The 19,131-nt window shown below is 38.6% G+C and overlaps 1 protein-coding gene across 6 annotated transcripts in view; it reads right to left on the bottom strand.

Moving 5' to 3' along the window:
- DOCK10 (dedicator of cytokinesis 10) overlaps positions 1 to 19,131 on the bottom strand; it is a 297,309-nt gene that overhangs the window by 23,117 nt on the left and 255,061 nt on the right. For 5 of the 6 annotated variants that reach the window (XM_061148622.1, XM_061148625.1, XM_061148619.1 and 2 more), the window contains 16 exons: positions 18,028 to 18,203; positions 17,785 to 17,901; positions 15,975 to 16,086; positions 15,150 to 15,271; positions 14,949 to 15,063; positions 14,791 to 14,857; positions 14,519 to 14,566; positions 13,827 to 13,928; positions 11,299 to 11,423; positions 9,692 to 9,804; positions 7,783 to 7,920; positions 6,570 to 6,752; positions 5,690 to 5,800; positions 4,096 to 4,311; positions 2,523 to 2,580; positions 2,108 to 2,206 (listed from right to left, as the gene is read on the bottom strand). In XM_061148622.1, coding sequence (XP_061004605.1) covers positions 2,108 to 2,206; positions 2,523 to 2,580; positions 4,096 to 4,311; positions 5,690 to 5,800; positions 6,570 to 6,752; positions 7,783 to 7,920; positions 9,692 to 9,804; positions 11,299 to 11,423; positions 13,827 to 13,928; positions 14,519 to 14,566; positions 14,791 to 14,857; positions 14,949 to 15,063; positions 15,150 to 15,271; positions 15,975 to 16,086; positions 17,785 to 17,901; positions 18,028 to 18,203 — 1,902 coding nt within the window. The remainder of the gene's footprint in view (positions 1 to 2,107; positions 2,207 to 2,522; positions 2,581 to 4,095; positions 4,312 to 5,689; positions 5,801 to 6,569; positions 6,753 to 7,782; positions 7,921 to 9,691; positions 9,805 to 11,298; positions 11,424 to 13,826; positions 13,929 to 14,518; positions 14,567 to 14,790; positions 14,858 to 14,948; positions 15,064 to 15,149; positions 15,272 to 15,974; positions 16,087 to 17,784; positions 17,902 to 18,027; positions 18,204 to 19,131) is intronic. The other variant, XM_061148621.1, reaches the window with a different exon arrangement.

Below are 19,131 nucleotides of genomic sequence, written 5' to 3'. Positions count from 1 at the left end.
AGATCCCCTGGAGAAGGGAATGGCTTACCCACTCCAGTATTCTTGCCTGGTGAATTCCATGGACAGAGGAGCCTAGGAAGATTGGGACACGACTGAGGGACTAACAACTTCCTTTTCACAAATGCTCAAGACCTTTATTTTAAAGGACATAGTATGATGAGCCCTCTGTATCTGTGGATTCTCACTGATGGAGTGGTTGTTTCAATCTGCAGACCTGGAATTCCTGCGTACAGAGGGCCAACTGTCTTCTTATCATGTATGCACTGTAGTGAAGGGATAGTTTACTTCTCTGACTTAGAACATCACAACATAGAAACACATTGAGGACTTCAAATATACGCCAATGAGCTGAGATATATGGCAATGAATACAAATATATGCTAATGCATCACAAATAATCACCTTCAATATTTAAAGTTTATAAAACACATACAGTTGACCCTTAAACAACACAGATTTGAACTGTATGGGTCCACTTAGGTGCAGATGCCTTTCAGTAAGTACATACTGTAGTGCTGCACTGCCTGTGGTTGGTCAAATCAACGGATGTGGATATGTAGAGCCAACTGTAAAGTTATCCCCGCGGGTTGGGTTCCCAGCCTTCTCATTGTCCAAATGTCAGTATGTATATATTTTTCTCAATGGGTATATTATTCCAATATCACCACTGGTCTAAATGTATTTAGATCTTTTTTTGAATATTCAAGATTTAGACGACATTTTGGGCTACAAGTTCCCACAACTTCTCAAACTGACACTTAGTTTTATCAGGTTTCTCAAAATAGTTTTTATGGAACTGTATGGTATCTGATTATGAAAAAAACAGATGAGGAAGAAGGGCATGTTAAATAAAACGAGGATGGTTTTGATGACTCGTCTGTATAAACAGGAAGCACGAAACTGAGCAAGGAGACCCTTGAATTTTATCGTGGACATGAGTCATGAGGCCAAGTCTGGTGTCTTCTTCAAGGCCCTCAAACAAATGAGCTTACTGTCTCAGAATTCACTTTGGTCATTTGTTTCAAATATCTTATTTGCAAAATCCACTGAAACTCTTTGGGAGATACATACATATTTAAAAGAATAAAGGACCAATTATGTTTCCAAAATATTATAACCAAAGTCCATTTCTCTTTTGTTTAGATATTTTAATCTAAACATTTAAATATTTGTTTCTCTTGTTCATACACTGAGTTTTCCATTTCATTTTGAAAGTTAAGATAGTATTATGAAATAGACTGAAGTTCATAAACTGAGTTTGAACAAAATTTTACAAGGATACTTTTTTTTTACAAAGAATAAGTCTTTGGTTACTATTACAAAATGTTTATCAGCTGTTAAAGATGGAAATATTTTTAATTAAAGGAAGATTATACTGTAAGTTACTATATGTTATAAATTGTCAGAATCAATGTATACTTAAAGAAACTGAAACATGTAGATTATAGATATAGTCCTGATATGTGTGTGGACACGCTCAGTTGCTCATCTGACTCTTTGTGGCCCCATGTGACTGTAGCCTGCTAGGTTCCTCTGTCCATTGAATTTGCCAGGCAAGAATACTGGAGTGGGTTGCCACTTCCTACTTCAGGGGATCTTTCCAACTCAAGATTCAAACCTGCGTCTCCTGCATTGGCAGGCGGATTCTCTACCACAGAGTCACCTGGGAAGCCCATGGTCCTGTATATATACTATATTTATTTGTCACTTTTCTGCACTCCTTATTTTGAATAAACTGTCATATAACTATATGACATTTCAACAGTAAAATGGATTTCTCTTGCAACTTTAAACAATTCATCCATTTCAGAATAAAATCCCAAAGACAGTCTAGCATGCAAATTGGTAACAAAACATGGTCATCATATTATATAAGATGCACTTCTGTTTGTTGAGAACTCTTGAGGTCCCTAAACTTCATAAAGTTTGATAATGGAATTTCTGAATGCTGAGAACTTTGGGTTTTGACAGAGTATGTTATGTAGGTCCGAGACAGTTTTTGCTTTTGGGAATACATTTAAAAGTTCCATTGGCGTGAAACTGAATCAGGACTTGGTTTCCTCCACACCGTGCCCTGGGGGTAAAGGAGCCCAGTTAAGTCACTCACTTCCTCCACTGGGAGTTGTTAGTAATGGGTTGCTATCACAGGGGTGGACATCCTCCGGGAGCAGGGATGGTACGCAAATCTTTTCCATTTTCCAGTAACCTATGGCAGTGCAAGACGAAGTTAGGACATTGTTACAAGTTTATGTTAATTAAGCTTATGAAACTATGAATCGTTAACCAGTGAAGCCTTCTCATTTGGCACTAAGTGGACCAGTTAGCCTGGTTGTGCATAAAATTAACATGATGATGGCATGAAGAGAAAGGTAAAACTTAAAAGTACAGCGTCATTAGAAATATCTGTGAAAATAAACACTGCTAAAACACTGAGATTAATCAAATTTAAAACTAATAAATACATTGTATTTATTACTTTATCAGGTTTTGACATGTTGATTTCTCCCCACACATGGTCTTACCCCTTCTTTTCAGGTATTCTGCGATGAGGGCAGCTATATGGATGTAACACATGGCCGCCTGTAAGAGAAAGGCAAATAGTGTGAGAGGAAGATTTTACCATCTATCTCATACTAAAGATTTTACCATCAGTCTAATTCAGATTAATCCTCCAAGGTGGGTCAGTATTCCAAATCAGAATATGCAGAGAAATCCTTTTCATGGTAGAACCAAAAATAAGAATCAATTAGATTTCCAAAAAGTACACCCTCAAGAATAAAAAGCATATTTGGGAATTTTTTTTTTTTTTTGGTTTGCTTTTCTTGATTTAGTTTCCAGGTGGGTGAATGAGCTGATTTGAAGAATTTTTCTACAGAATTATCTTCCTGCATTAATATCTATGCTTCTCCTCTTTCTCTAAATAGCATCTGGATATAAATTGGAAGTGAAAATAAGCTGTCTTCTAACTTTTTTTTTTTAACCTCCAGCCATGGCCCCCCTTAGAATTTCTGTCATCTTTAAAATGGTAGCCTCAAGAGGAGGCAATTGATAAAATAGTGTGACCTAATGTATTGTGTATGTTTTCTTCAAACAGATTATTTGAGTGACATTTTATTGCTCTTTAAAATCTCTTGCAAAGCCCTAGAACATTGCTGAACACACACTAGATGCTGACCGGCTGAAGAACCCAAATGACTTCAGCATTTCCTTTTGAAGTTTTGTGGAGAACTTCTCCACATGGTCCAAGGGAACTGGAGTCGCTCATTTTTGTGCTCACCAAACTGCTATCCAGTGAGGCTTCTGCTCAGATCTACATCCATCCCAGAGCCCTTCACCTGCATTTAGAAGAATTACAGGTTTCCTGGACAAACTCATCTCTTCTCAAAGCAGGGAAATTCTGGGAACAAAGTCGAATTTCCCCACTGAGTGTCTGGAACTGCCCCACGTGGGTGCTATGAGTTGTTGCCCATAAATCCACCAGGGTTTAAACAGACATAGAAAAGCTAGCTATTGATTTATAACTGTCACACACTGGGCTCTCATCAGCGTGGCCCTTAGAACTGTGAACCTTTCCATGGCTAGTTCGATGAGATGCACATGAGGACAGATTACTCGAAACTGCCTTTACTCACCATGATGATAAGTTTTCCCACTTCACTCTAATTCCAGGGAAGAAGTTTTAACACACACAACAGTAACTTATATAACTTTTAATTTCCAGATACCCTTACAATCATCCTCCCTAGCCTCAGGCTTTAGCATTGGTCTCCACTGCACATCCTACAACTGCAGCTGGTCCCCCTAGACTCTGGCTTTTATTTGATATCATTTACGTGGAGTCAGGCTTCCTTGAATCTTACATGCAAATGTATTGCACATAACATATTGGGTTGGCCAAAAAGTTCATTTGGGGTCTTCCATCTACTCTTTGAGAGAAACCCGAATGAATATTTTGGTCGACCCAATAAAATCAGATCATATTGACATTAGTGGGGGAATATGTTAACTTTTTATATTCCTGTTGTAAATGACAATCCAATGGTCCTGATAAAGAGGACTATGCTGACAAAGAAGGACTGAGTCTTCGCTGATCACCTCAGATAAATCTCCGTTTCTTGCATGAATTTTGGCCATGCTTTCTAGCCAGGTCCTCCGCAGCTCAGGGGTGCTGGCATAGGAGTTTGCCAGGCTGTACTGGAGATCCACCAGCATCTCTGGATCCTTCTCATGCTCCTTCATCTGAGCTGTGGCCATCAAAACAGTCCTTATTCGTTTAGTCAGGTCCTTCACCTCTGCTGGGAAATTGCTGTTCTTTGGAAAACAAAGAGCCTGGGTCATTATCTGTTTAGATTTTATAAGTTAACTCACTTCAAGTTATGCTTTTAGCTATAGCCTGGCATCATGGTCTGGTGCATTCTGTATACTGTTCACAAATATGTACATTCTCTGTGGATAAATTCCATATATTGTGATTGTGGTTGTGCACATTTGAAGATGAGTCATAGTAGAGTCCACTTTGTCTTCTAGCCTATCTTCTAGTAATAGCATCCTAGCTGTCCTTTGACATCCGCTAGCATCCTCTCTGGCTCTGGTTCAGGTGATTTGCATGTGTCTGCTTCCTTCCCTTGGACTGTAAGGCGATCAAACCAGTCAATCCTAAAGGAAATCAACCCTGAATATTCATTGGAAGGACTGATGCTGAAGCTAAAGCTCCAATACTTTGGCCACCTGATGAGAAGTGCTGACTCACTGGAAAAGACCCTGATGCTGGGAAAGATTGAAGGCTAAAGCAGAAGAGGATAGCAGAGGATAAGATGGTTAGATAGCATCACTGACTCAATGGACATGAATTTGAGCAAACTCTGGGAGATAGTGAAGGACAGAGGTGTGCTGCAGTCCATGGGGTTGCAAAGGGTCAGACACAATTTAGTGACTGAACAATAACACCACTTCCTTCCCAGGCACCAGGGCTGGACATGATACTGGCCTGGCCAATCAATCATATCTTTGATACCCCAGATCGTAGTGATTGATTTAGGGACTGGGCATATGATACAAGGTTGGATCAAAGAGACTCGGTCTAGGGACTTTAATTTGCCACTCACAGATTACTACCAGTGTCCTCAGAATTTCTGAGAGAGTAAGCTCATGGGGACAGCCTACCTGTAAATGAAGTAAACGAAGAAGAAAATTGAACTGAGAGACAGAGAGGCAAAAAAATAGAGGTGGTAGGGGAAAGAGATCTGAAAACATTATTTTAATCCCTGGGTTCACTCAAGCCTGTCACCAGGCTCTACCCCAGAACTTTTCAGTATAATGATTGAAGGAGATATCCCCACAAAATTCTAAAAGAAAGGTAAAATGAATTTGATCAAGAACAGGATTATGAGAGAATCACTGTGCTTTATATATATATACAAATATATATGCATATATATATATATATATATATATATTTGATATATGTGGTTAGTTTTATTGTTCCATATCATTCAGCCCCATATCTTGGTAATATCACTTAACAGATTACATGGTCAAAGTGGAAGCAAACTCAATGTCAGGACTCAAAGTGTCAATAAACAAAATGCAGAATTTGTGTTTTTTTGGGATTTTGACATCTCATAAAAAGAATCCAACAGCTTAGTTTATTCCCAATTTCTTTAAAAAAAGTCCACAATGTATTTCTTACTTTCATTTGCTTGTCTCCATTAGCAAAATTATTGGTAATAGCAAGGGAATGCTGAAAACGAGAGCCTCCAATCCCAGCATCAGCTATTAACTGGCTTACGGCCTTGATGAGCTGAAAGAGAAAAGAAAATTGGAACCTCAAAAGTATGTAACTCTAAAATAGTAGGTGTAAATAAAACCACTGAGTTGGGTGGATATATCATGAATTTATCCCTGTAGGCCCAATGAATGTGCTCAGAATCTGGTGGAATTTGGCATCCTAGAAATAGTCATGGTTTCTCAAGTTGTGTATTCTATTATTAGTGGTCCACAACCTTTTCGGCCCCATGGACCAGTTTTGTGGAAGACACGGGCAGGGGGGATGGTTTTGGGATGATTCAAGCACACTACATTTACTGTGCACTTTATTTCTATTATTATTACATTGTGATACATAATGAAGTAACTATATAGCTCACCATAGTGAACAATCAGTGAGAGCCCTGAACTTGTTTTCCTGAGCTCAGGTAGTAAGGGGAGCGATGGGGAGTGACTGTAAATACAGATGTAGCTTTACTCGCTTGCTTTCCCCTCAATTCCTGCCTTGTGGCCCAGTTCCTAACAGGCCATCGACCAAACTGGGGTTGGGGACCTCTGTTCCACATGATTCTATTTATTCCCTGGCAGAAAAAAGGAAAAGTATAAGTGGAATTATGGACTTTGCTAATTTCTGTCCAGCTGCCCTCTTTCTGTGAATCAGAACTGAGTGTGATGAGCATCCTTAAAGAGGAATCTGATGAAGGAATGGGGATCTGGTTGCCCTGGAAACAGGAAGCTTGTATCAATGCTGAAACAGATGAGTGGTTGTAACAACAACATTAATGAAAACTGGCAGCACTTACTTGTAAGTGCGACCGTACAATTGACTTCTGTTTGTTAAATTCAAAATTCTTCCTCATAAAGAAGTATAGAAGTGCTGATGCTTCCATCTGAGTTGACCGTGACCTGTGGTTACAGCATTTTAGGACTTCATAGCAGAATGATCCGCACAGGTCAGCAGGCCCTTGGAAAAATGCTGAAGGAAACTATGGAGACAGAAGTGCTGGTGAAATGAGCAAATTCCTTCATTTTGCTCTGTTCATTCTCATATTTGATAATTTCTTAGAACAAAATCCTTTTTTTTTAAACCTAGACTTTTTCTATCATTTGTAGGTGGAAGAGGATATAATTTTATTTACCAAGTCTATGCTAGTATTGGGGCTTTCATGGTAGCTCAGTGGTAGAGAATCCACCTGCCAACGCAGAAGATGCAGGTTCGATCTCTAGGTCCAGAAGATCCCCTGGAGGAGTAAATGGCAACCCACTTCCTGGGAATTCTTGCCTGGGAAATCCCATGGCCAAGGAGCCTGGCAGGGTACAGTCCATGGGGTCACAAAAGAGTTAGACATGACTGACAAAATAACATGTTGTAAGTATCCTTTGCATCAATAATGGATGATTACTCAAAGCAACACAGTGAGAGCTTTGAGATAGTTTCTGTTCACTCAACATTGTAAAATCACAGGTCCTCAAAGGGCACTCTTCTGAAGTGGAAAATTTAACATCACAGTTGATGGTGTACATTTTACTTAACTCTCTGCCACAAACACTGAGAACCCAAAGAATTGGTAGCCAAATGCCAATTTTATCCCCTTTTGATATCCAGCAGATAGGCCAACAAGGCTGTGAACTTATTCTGAAACCATGAATCAAACAGTCTAATAAAACCAAATAAATCAACAGAATCAAACAAACCTTCTTCCCACCCTACTGAGAGACGTAAGGATTAATGCTTGTTTATTGTCAGTAATGGGCCTCCTGGTGGCTCAGACGGTAAAGAATCTGCATGCAATGCAGAGGACCTGGGTTCAATCCCTGGGTCGGGAGGATCCCTCAGAGAAGGGCAAGGCAACCCACTACCGTATTCTTGCCTGAAGAATTTCATGGACAGAGGAGCCTGGCCGGCTACAGTCTACGGGGTCACAGAGAGTTGGACACACCCAGTGACTAACACTTCCACTTTCAGTATCAGTAATAAACATGTCACTGAGCTCTCCATGGAACCTGGATTCTTACCTTGCACACAAACAGCCTCAAGGAGGCAAACACGTGCTTCAGTGCGGTGGCTGATTGGTTGACTTGGAAAAAAAGCATGTAGGTGTCAAAGACCCTTTTCATCATTGAATTCTGACATTCAGATTGTTGGAGTTGTCTCTGGAAATTCAACACAGCACTTATTTAGGATGAGTGAAAGGACACCTGTGTTCTTTCAAAAAATATTTTCTCTGGACTGGCTATGAGATGGTTAGATAGAATCACCAACTCAATGGACATGAACTTGGGCAAACTTCAGGAGATAGTCAGGTACAGGGAGGCTTGGTGTGCTGTAGTCCATGGGGTCACGAAGAGTTGGACCTAACTTAGCAACTCAACAACAACAATCTGCTATGTGATAGGCACAATTTTGGATGCTGGAAATGAACTGCAAAATAAGGTCTTATTCTTGTTCCCAATGAAACGTACATACAGTAGTGACTGAAAAGTTACCAAATAAAAAAACAGAATAGAAGGATAATATGAAGGAAAGTAAATGCTTTTGGGCGGGTAGGATTACTTTATGTAGAATGGTTGAGACTCCTCTAATGGATTAATTGACAGGCGAGCTGAAAAAGTCAGCCCTGGCCAGATCTGGGAGGACTATCTGAGTTAAAAAACAAAAGTTGGTACCAGCGACTTGAGTTGAAAAGGAGCTTGTGAGTTCAAGGTGGAGAAAAAAATTGTTGTGTAGTCAAAGCATGGTGGGTGGGGGTGGAGTCAGGAGAGAGGTAGAAGACGAAGAGGTCTTAGACAGGCAGGTCCTTGAAGGCACTGATAAAAGAGTCTGTAAGATGTATGGGATTTGACTGACATTTCCATTGAGCAATAAAGAATTAAAACATGGATTTTGATTTTTCTACCATCATGCTGACTTTTTACTTGAAAGTAGGACTTTCTTGGTACAATCATTCTGTTTGGTATAGTCTTTATTCTACCAATTCAACTTTTTCTAATTAAACCCTTAACATTCAAAAGCTCATTAGGTTGAGCTAAAGTTTTTAGTAATTTCATTGAGGTGTAACGACATACTAATTCTATAGTTCATATTTTATAAAATTTTATTTAAAAGGAATTATATAGAATATGCTCTGTTTGGCTTCTTTCACCGAGCATGACTGACCAGTATCCTACTGTGTGGCTATATCACTGTTTTAGAATATCCATTCATCTGCTGATGTACATTTGGGTTGTTTTCAGTTTTATTAAAAACAAAGCTTCTATGAATATTCATATATAAAGCTTTGTGTGAGCAAACACTTATTTTTCCTGGGTAAATCCTTAGTATTGAAATGGCTGGTCACATGATAGATTCTGTTTAATTTTTTATTTCAGCATATTGTTTTTCAAGGTGTTTGTACCATTTTGCTTTTCCACCACCAATGAATGAGACTTCCAGTTTCTCCATATCCTTGCCAAAACTTTTTAACTGTAGCCATTCTAAGAGCTGGTAGTGGTATCATTTCACCAAAGATCTACAGATGGTAAGTAAGCATTCAAAGAGATGCTCAACATTATCACTCGGTTTTCTCTAGCGGTTGAGTCTGTTTATCTGTTGTATCTAGTTGAATCATTTGTCTCTCCCTCTGATACTGAAAAAGTAGGATCACATTCTCACTCAGCCCAGCTTGCCTGACATAAAACAGGAGAAACAAGGATGAAAGAGTGTCTATTATTGGAAAATAATGAAATGTCTGTGTGTATATCAGCTGTGCATTTGCCAACTTCTGATAAATTCTGAATCTCATCTTTAAGATGCTTTCCACTCACAGGTTGATTTATGGAAGGTTAATGGGTTTCATTAAATGTCTTAAAAACATATTCTTGACTTCACATGACTTTTCCATCTTTAGTTTTATCTTGTTGCAGAAGATGCTGTGGTCACACTCACCTGGTGGACCTGAGTGAAGAGGGTCAGCAGGTCTAGAATAGTCAGGCAAACCTCTGTAGCGATGTTGGCCTCTGTGTCCACGTGGTGCACAATGTCTATTTCATTAGAGTTGCCTACAAAGTCCAAAGTAGAAAATGCATAAAGGTCTGAGATAAGTCTTTGTACCCTATTAAAAACTTTCTTCTATTACAACATAGTCATATACAACATATATACAATATGTACAATGTAGATACAATATACATCCTATGTATAGACATACAATCTTTACTGGTGTTTTGATGAGTAATTTAGTAAATCAAAATGCTTTCATTTATACAGTTTCTTTATCGGCTAAAGCAAAAATACTAGACAGAGTTTTCAGTGGATGCTGTAGACTGAATATGTGTGTTCCCCCCAAAATTCACACTGTTGTTCCTGTTCAGCCACTAAGTCATGTCTGACTCTTGGCAACCCCATGGACTATGGCATACCAGGCTTCCCTACCCTTCACTATCTCCCGGAGTGTGCTCAAAGTCATGTCCCTTGAGTCAGCACAGGATGAAAAAGCAAATTCATAGGTCAAAGCCCTAGTCCACAATATGATGGTATTTGGGGGGGGGGGGTCTTTGAGAAGTAATTAGGTTATAAGGATGGAGCCCTCATGATTGGGATTAGTGCCCTTTTAAAAAGAGACACCAGAGGGATCATCTCTATCTCCACCATGTGAGGACACAGCTATAAGGTAGCCATTTGCAAAGCAGGTTTCTAGCAGACATCAAACCTGCTGGCACATTCACCTTGGATCTCCTACCCTCTAGAACTAGGAGAAGTAAATATTTTTTGTTTAAGCTACACAGTCTGATGCATCTTGTTTTAGTAGCTTGAACCAATGAAGACAGTGTGTGTGCCCTTTTCATTGGTCAGGTATGGAGTTTCTAAAGAATCAGAGTAGTCTGTTCTTTATTTCCCACTTCTTTTTCCATTGGTTCAGCTGTCAGAATAGTCATATTTACTCCATAATTAGTCTGGGTCAAGTTTTATGCTCCAGGTTAATAGATCAAACGTAGAGTCTGAGTGGATGATATGCACGTATGACCTCTTCAGAGAGGTACTAAATATATTTATAGGTTAAGGCAAATACTGTCAAATAGCTAACTTTGGTCATGTGTCCATAATCAAGAACACTTACATGATATGAAAACATTGGATCTCATTTTTTACCTCATTCACACCTAGAATGTGTGCAACACTGGATTCAAGATGGTGCGCCTGCTGCTTCTGGGACACAGGCAACTTTTCCCTCTTCCCAAAGAGTGGATAATAATCAGGTTGACCCAGAGTCACTTGGTTCCCAAGTGAGGGATCAAACCCATGCCCCGTGCAGTGGGAACACAGAGTCTTTACCACTGGACCAATAGGGAGTCCCAGGACACTATGTTTTCAAGCTACTCCCTGCTGATTCTTTCCTCTCAGGAACATTCCCAGGGCTACAGCAAGCCTGAAAACCAGTGGTCTGAGGAGCACAGCAACACTCCCTACATTCTGAAACATAGTGAATTTATTTCCTGCACATGTCTAGAGAAAAATGATAACTATCTTGCTGCTATTGTTTCCGGTTTACTTACTGGTCATGGTGTTGTCTAACATCTGGAGGAGTTTGGGGTTAGAAAGTGCATTTTTGCCTCGAATTATTGGTAAAGTTTGTGATCTGTGCTGCTTCTGTCCTTCATGACTGGAAGTGGTGTGCATCCTGGAAATGAAATGAGAAAAATGGTTAAAGTCGTAGGGATATGAAAGCCAAATGTTTGTTCAAATTCTCTTGGTTGTGTCATATTAACATTTTGAATAGAGACTTTTTACGAAAAACCATTAATTATGGGGTGACATGATGACAGAAACTTTAAAAGTACTTTTGGAGAAATTTTATTTAAGCCAAAAAAGTGTTCAGAATGATAATAGATACTAAAGGATAATGGGTTTCCCAGGTGGCGTTAGTGGTAAAGAATTCATCTGCCAAAATAATAGATACAGAATTAAATTCTGCATAATCATATTCATTATTATTTAATGAAGTCATGGGATTCCATAGATATTATGTTGGCTACTGGATGCTCAGAAAGGCATATTGATAAACATTTATAAGTACAATACTACATAACTCAATTGGTATCAGTTATTTTTAGGGGGTAAAATATAAAAAAGCAAAATCTGGTCTGAAACAACACTTTGTCTCTTCTTAGTATTTAGAGGAGGAGATACTAAAGAGTCAAGCCTCAAAAAGAAGCAATGGTTTTCTCTTTGTCTTACTTCTCAAGGTTTATTTGGTTCTGGCTAAATCAAGTGCTCTGAGTGGATCGGGGCTCAAGAAATCTGACTTTGGTTTTCAGTAGCCAAGAGAGTCTGGGTCATTTCTGCAGCTCCAGGGAATAATGGGTTTGGGGCTGTATGGCTTAAACTTTGGGACTGAATTACTTCCAGTCTCCTTCTGTCTGTAACTCCTGGAGGAAAAGCCATGGTTTTGGGGGAAGGGATTTGGGGAAAAAATCAGGTGTTCAGGGAGGACCCTGAAATCTAACTTACCAGACATCCTCTAAACAGCAGTGACCTCAGCTGGGTTACGATCGTCATTAAAATCATTGTTTATGGTCCTCTCTCCTACTACCAATTGTCAAAACATGCCCATTACATTTTTTATTTGCTTTCTCATAAGGGGGCCACTCAAGTGGTCCCCGTGGATAAAGAGGCAAAATTTATTCTATGATTTATTAGCCATTTACTACTTCCATATTACTTTCTAAAGTTCTTTCTAAAATACAGCCATTTTCGTATTGTATATTATTATGATACCCCTGGGAAGAATAAATCAAGCTGGAGAAAACTTTAGCAAAGAATTTGGATTGACTAGACCCAGAGGAGCTTTAAGGCAGCATTTCAGGCTAATGTTTTCTGTAGGGTAGTTTATGAGGGGTGATCCTAGGTTTTTTATGCTAGTCAAATCAGTCTGATGACTAAAAAAACTAACATGAGCTTATAGGGCCAGATATGCTTCCTTATTGCCTTTGACCCTTAAAAAAATTACATTAAACTCTAAGAATATGGTTAAATTATTACAGTTACTGAAAGGAAAGGGGAGATACGACCTCACAGTTTACTTTGTCACCAAGAGATTAGCAAACATGAAGATAGTCATTGATTATCGGAATTATATCTTTCCAGGCTTAATAAAATTAAGATACTCTTTGACCCTATGCAAGAATCCACCGGCCAATGCAGAAGACACCAGAGACCACGTTCAATCTGTGGAGTGGGAAGATCTCCTGGAAAAGGAAATGGCAACCTATTCCAGTATTCTTGCCTGGGAAATCCCATGGACAGAGGAGCCTGGCAGGCTACAGTCCACGGGGTCACAGAGTCGGACATGACAGTACACACAACAACCACACAAGGCATTGTACAAGGTCACAGAAATAAGGCGTAATTCTTGCTTCTTAGGTCTTTACAAGTTAGTGGGGCAGATAGGGAAGTACTTGCAAAGTTTCTTCTTAGAAACGTACAGAGTTATTTGAAATCTGTGTCTGGTTTGAAATATACATATAAGTAAGTAAGTAAAGTCGCTCAGTCGTGTCCGACTCTTTGCGACCCCATGGACGGTAGCCTGCCAGGCTCCTCTGTCTATGGAATTTTCCAGGCAAGAGTACTGGAGTGGGTTGCCATTTCCTTCTCCAGGGGATCTTCCTGACCCAGGGATCAAACTCAGGAGCCACGAAGGGATATTTCATATGTATGAAATATACATATACATATACATGCATATGCATGTGTGTGTACACAGTGTGGGTATCCACACCCTATATATATATATGTGTGTGTGTGCTAAATTGCTCCAGTCATGCCCCACTCTGTGACCCTATGGACTGTGGCCCACCAGGCTCCCCTGTCCACGGATTCTCCAGGCAGGAATATACTGGAGTGGAAGGCCACGTCCTCCTCCAGGCAATCTTCTCAGGGATTGAACCCGCGTCTCCTTTGGCTCCTGCATTGCAGGCGGATTCTTTACCACTGAGCCACCGGAGAACCCAATACATATACACACACATACACATCCACATACACTCACAATATAATTTTAAATATCAAGCAAATGTGACAGTACCATTGTGACAAAAGGCCAGAAGTCTGGCAGGAGGGATTCGATCCTTTGAGAGTTCCATTGTTCTGGGTGGACTGCACGAATTTAAATGCAGCAGCAATTTTTCTGCAAGGAAAACTGAAGTTTTAATCTTAGCTCAGTGTTTGCAACTGATATATAAACAAAAAATGGCAACTGACAAGGAGATTACTGGACAATGAAATCTTTCATATGTTATGAAAAAACTACATTTTTTTCTGGGAATGGGAAATTGAGGATTTAGGGAATGTGCTGGGGTGGGGGGGCACTGCTGTCTCTTATGGGAAAGGATGAGCGCACAGTTATTCCGGATTAGCTGTTTTTTTTAGTATATTGGAAGTATTTTCTTAAATATGCATCTTCTAAGTTACATTCATATGGAGACAAATTGGTTGAAAAGCTACATGAAATGTGGTTTCTTTTCAGAAATGTGTGTTTTGTGCTTTTCCTTTGGACAATGTTAACTATTCTTGGATCTACTATGGGTATAGTGTAATCATCAAACATGCTTTGCTTAATGTGAGGTCAACCTTAAAATCCTATTTGCATTTTAAGATTTCTAACATATATATATATATGATTTCTTTCAAAAGATCGGACTATGATTCTTTTCAAAAGATCGGACTATGATTCTTTTCAAAAGATCAAACTAATCTTTTGGACTTTAAAATGATTACCTTATTATGTTCCGTTTCCCTAAATATCTGAAATTTTGAAGACAGACGCTAGAAAGGAAAAAAAGAAGTCACATTCTAATTATTCATACCTTTTTCTCTATACAAAGTGTTCATCCAAGTACATTAAAAGAAAAATACAGTTTTCTTTAGATACTTTATACATTATTATTGATAGATTATTCACCATATGATACTTAGAATGAAAAATGGTATACTAAAATCATTTGAAGGTTCTAGAAAAAAAGTCTTAAGTAATCAACTCTAAAACTTACTCCAAGATGCTGAAGAAGTCAGACACCTCTGGACTGGGGGCTCTTTGCCAGTAGGCAATCAGAGTCTCTGAAAGGAAACACCAAGTAGCATGAGACTCTTGGAAGTTCAAAGTTTTTTCCTTTTTTCTTAAAATTTAATTTTAAAGAGCTCTCTTTACCCTCCGAAATTGTTTTCATAATGTGTAGAAAGCACATGAGAAGACTCCTGGTTTCTGCTTGATCTAACTTGTCAAATCGGAGAGTTGAGCCTATCAAAGACAAGGGTCTTGGGATCTAGGGGTGAAAGAAACAACAAGGATTGAGGAGGAGGAGGCAGCTGACTTGAAACGCGCTTGGCAAGTTCGGGAGGGAAGTCGTACCTTTTCACAGTTGTCGGTCTTCTCACTGCTCTTCTCAGTGGTACTTGGGTTGGAGTCAAGACTTGCTAATGAAGCTCTGGAATCAGCATGGGTTACTGTAGAAATAGCTATTGATGAAAATGCTGTAAACACAAGCCACAGCACACAGACGGTAATGAGATGCATGGGCACACACACACACACACAAAGCTAAAATGAACCAAAAAGATGCTGATCATTCAGGTATTGTGAAAGGCTGACACAATAGAGTCTGGGATTGGCATGAAAGATATGCAACTTTTAAAATATTATTTTAACAGCCATGCCAGTATGAAGGATTTAAGAACATTTAGACCATTATAACTGGAAATAAAGTATGCTCCTTTGATCTCTTACAAAGCTTTTTAAAGAACGTTTCTGTTTTGAAATGCTTAATAAAAGTTCTTAAGGATGCTTTAGAGGAAGCAGCTTTCAATTTTTGACAGTTTGTAAGAAATTAAGATGACATTTCCAAAATAGTTCTTAAAAATAATCTTTGAAGTGGAAGGGCTATTATATTTTAAAAGGCTGTATGCAATGAAAACATCATGATTGTTTCCAGAATGAAACAATTTGATGACATCGGAGTAGACTGCTTCTTAATCCAAGTAGAAATGAACACTAAGTAGAAGAGGAAGTTGTTGGATGACATTCAGAGAAACATGTAACAAGACTCTTTAGCTATATAAATGCAGAATACTTTGCCTCATACATTATGTACAATGAATGAGTGGGTAAAAAGCACAGTGATATACAATGTAAACACAGATGAGTGTTAAACACGATCATCTGGAAGGTCTGAAGTACCTGCTATAGAATTTAAAACATCTTTAGAAAATGATGTGTCTGCAGAGTTGGCATGTTTCATAGCTGACTGGGTGTGGAATCCTCCGTTGGTACTGAGGTCATCTCTAGACCCCTGTATTCAAAGCACAGAAGAGATGAGTGGGAATTAACATATTTCAACATCATAAACCTACAAATGTTTTCTACATTACATTTTCAATTAGATGATATGAGATGTGATTTTTTATATTTTTGCAAAAGCTTCTGCCAAAGTAGGCAAAGAAAGTGAATACTGTCAAACCATAATCTTAGTCACAATTTGATTTCTTATGTGATTTTTAAATTTTTAAACTATGTAGTGGAAAGTCTTTCAGATACAGATTAAATCAGTGGTCCCCAACCTTTTTGGCACCTTTCGGTTTTGTGGAAGAAAGTTTTTCCACAGACCCTAGGCAGAAGGATGGTTTGGGGATGATTCAAACACATTACATTTATTGTGCATTTTATTTCTATTATTATGACATCAGCTCCACTTCAGATCATCAGGCATCAGATCCCAGAAGTTGGGGACCCCTGGACTAAATGACTATAATGGTTATTGATAAATTCACAGATTAAAAAAAAATTTAATTGAACTATAATTGATGCATAATATTATATAAGTATAGAACATAGGGATTCACAGTTTTAAAGGTTACTCTCCATTTACAGTTATTATAAAATACTGGCTACATTCCTCATGTTGTACAATATATCCTTATAGCTTATAAAATTATAATAATTTTATATATAACACTTTGTACCTCTTAACCCCTGTTTCTATGGCTCCTCCCTTTCCCTACTGGTCATCACTAGCTTGTTGTCTATATCTGTGAGTCTGCTTATTTTTTCTGTCATATTCACTATTGGTTGTATGTTTTGGATTCCACCTATGAGTGGTATCATAAATTCATTGATTACATTTAGATTATCATTATTATCATGGATTTTTAAATGTATATTATTATTAAAAACTAGATGTTAGGTACTCATAATGTGCCAGTCTCTATGATGCATGTTTTCTATTACACATTTAATCCTCCTAAGAATCCTGTGATAGAGGTATTCTATTCCATTTTATAAATGAGCAAAAAGTTGAATAGCTTATTGAAGGTTACATAGATAGTAACTGATACTGGTCCAAGGTCAAAAAAAATTTCAGACATAGTTCCTAACTTCTAGACACTGTATCAACACCTCAAAACACCTATATCAATGCTTATATATGGAATCTAGAAAAATGGTACAGATGAACCTATTTGCAGGGTAGGAACAGAGGTGCAGATGTAGAGAATGGATGTGTGGACACAGGAGGGATGGGGATGGAGAGGGTGGAAAGAATTGAGAAAGGGCCATCCATGCCAGCAGGGAAGCCCCGTATGTCCACTCCCATGTGCAACACAGACAGCTAGACAGCTGCTGCATGCGTCACACAGGCAGCGGAGTCGCTCTGTGACGACCCGGGGCGGGCAAAATGAAGGGCTTGGGTGGGAGGGAGGTCTAACAGGGAGGGAATATATGTATGCATATGGCTGACATACTTCATTGTACAGCAGAAAGTAACACAACAGTGTAAAGCAGTTATACTGCAGTAAAAAAACAGATAAAAAACCAAAAGCAAACACCGCCCCCCTCCCCCCCAAAAAAAACCACTGAGCAAGAAGCGCTGTTCTGTTTAATCCTTAGTTTGCTCACATTTAGGGGAAAATGGTTATCCAGGCCAAAAATATACATATAAAAAAAAGGCAAGCTCTTTATTAAAACAGACACTTGGAATAGTATGCAAACTTACCTGATTCGATGTATTGACGGTAAAAGGATACAGGTCCTTCAGGTAAATCCTTGGCATATTGTCCAGAAGCATGCCATAGAGGGGCATGTATAAACTGGCTATCTGGGCCTGCTTTTCCTAGGTAGAAAAGGAGTCAAAAGAAATGATTCACATAAAAATCAATAGACTTGTAGGTTTGATAGGCACTTAATGCAGTGAACCATTAAATGGTGTTTAGAGAAGGGAGAAAGAAAGATCACTTACTGGTTCTCTGTATCGATCATCAAATGAATGCTTAGCCATTAGATTTTTTAGGACAGCTAAAGCCAAGTGCCTGATATCTTGATCTTCTTGCAGAGCAAAGCCAACTTCTCGGAGCAGAATTCCGATTAAGAAGTGTTTGCGGCAAAATTCATTCGTGACTGAATATTCAGGCATATCTTTGTGAGGAAGGTAAAAAGATCATGTTACTGAAAGTTAAATGATCACTTTACAATCAAGAGAGGTGGAACAAGCAGCTATAAACCCCTTTCGATATTAGCAGGGATTCAGCAATACAGTCTTGTATGAAAAATGTGAAGAGGGGTATTCAGTAAATACTGTGTATTCTTATGCAAAATAGTGCATGTGTGCACGCTGAGTCATTTCAGTCATGTCCAAATCTTTTGTAATCCCATGGACCAAAGTCTGCCAGGCTCCTCTGTCTATGGGACTTTCCCAGCAAGAATACTGGAGTAGGTTGCTGTTTCCTGCTCTGGGGATCTTTCTGACTCAGGACTACATGTTAGGAATAATGAACTATTAGAACACTCCACAACATATCTGACCAGAAGTAAAGTAAACACATCGATTTTTTTCAGTCTGTGAAAATACTGTTGAAGGCAGAAGTTCAGGGAATGTGGAAGTTCAGGAAACTAACATCAAAGGGCTTAGGTTAAATACATTTTTCCATGAAATACTGAGTAACAGTGAGGAGCCAGAAATAAAACAAAACTTGCAAATTGCCCATTTATACCTAGAAAAAAATTTGCCCAGACTATTTCAAGTTATGAACTTGGCTGGGGTAAAAATAAACTGATATGATCCTAATGATCTCAATTTTGAGAGAAGGGTTAGAACCAGGCTGTGACTTATTGATAGAAATATTATATAAAGATAGTTTCACTGAATAAGCATGTTATTACATATGATTAGGAATTTCATGTATGGTTACACTAAGGAAATTCCTGATGCTTTGGGAAATTAAAAAACGTTCAAACTCTGGAGAATAAAGTATGAAAGAATTCAAACTAAGGAAGCATTTAATTATTTGTGATAAAAGAAAAGCTCACTCAAATTTTGACTATTTTGATTAGATGATATTTGATA

Source organism: Dama dama, chromosome 8 (genome assembly GCF_033118175.1).
Source record: "Dama dama isolate Ldn47 chromosome 8, ASM3311817v1, whole genome shotgun sequence".
Classification (NCBI taxonomy): domain Eukaryota; kingdom Metazoa; phylum Chordata; class Mammalia; order Artiodactyla; family Cervidae; genus Dama; species Dama dama.
The sequence above is the reverse complement of the archived record's forward strand: the minus strand, read 5'-3'. Positions and strand labels throughout refer to the sequence as shown.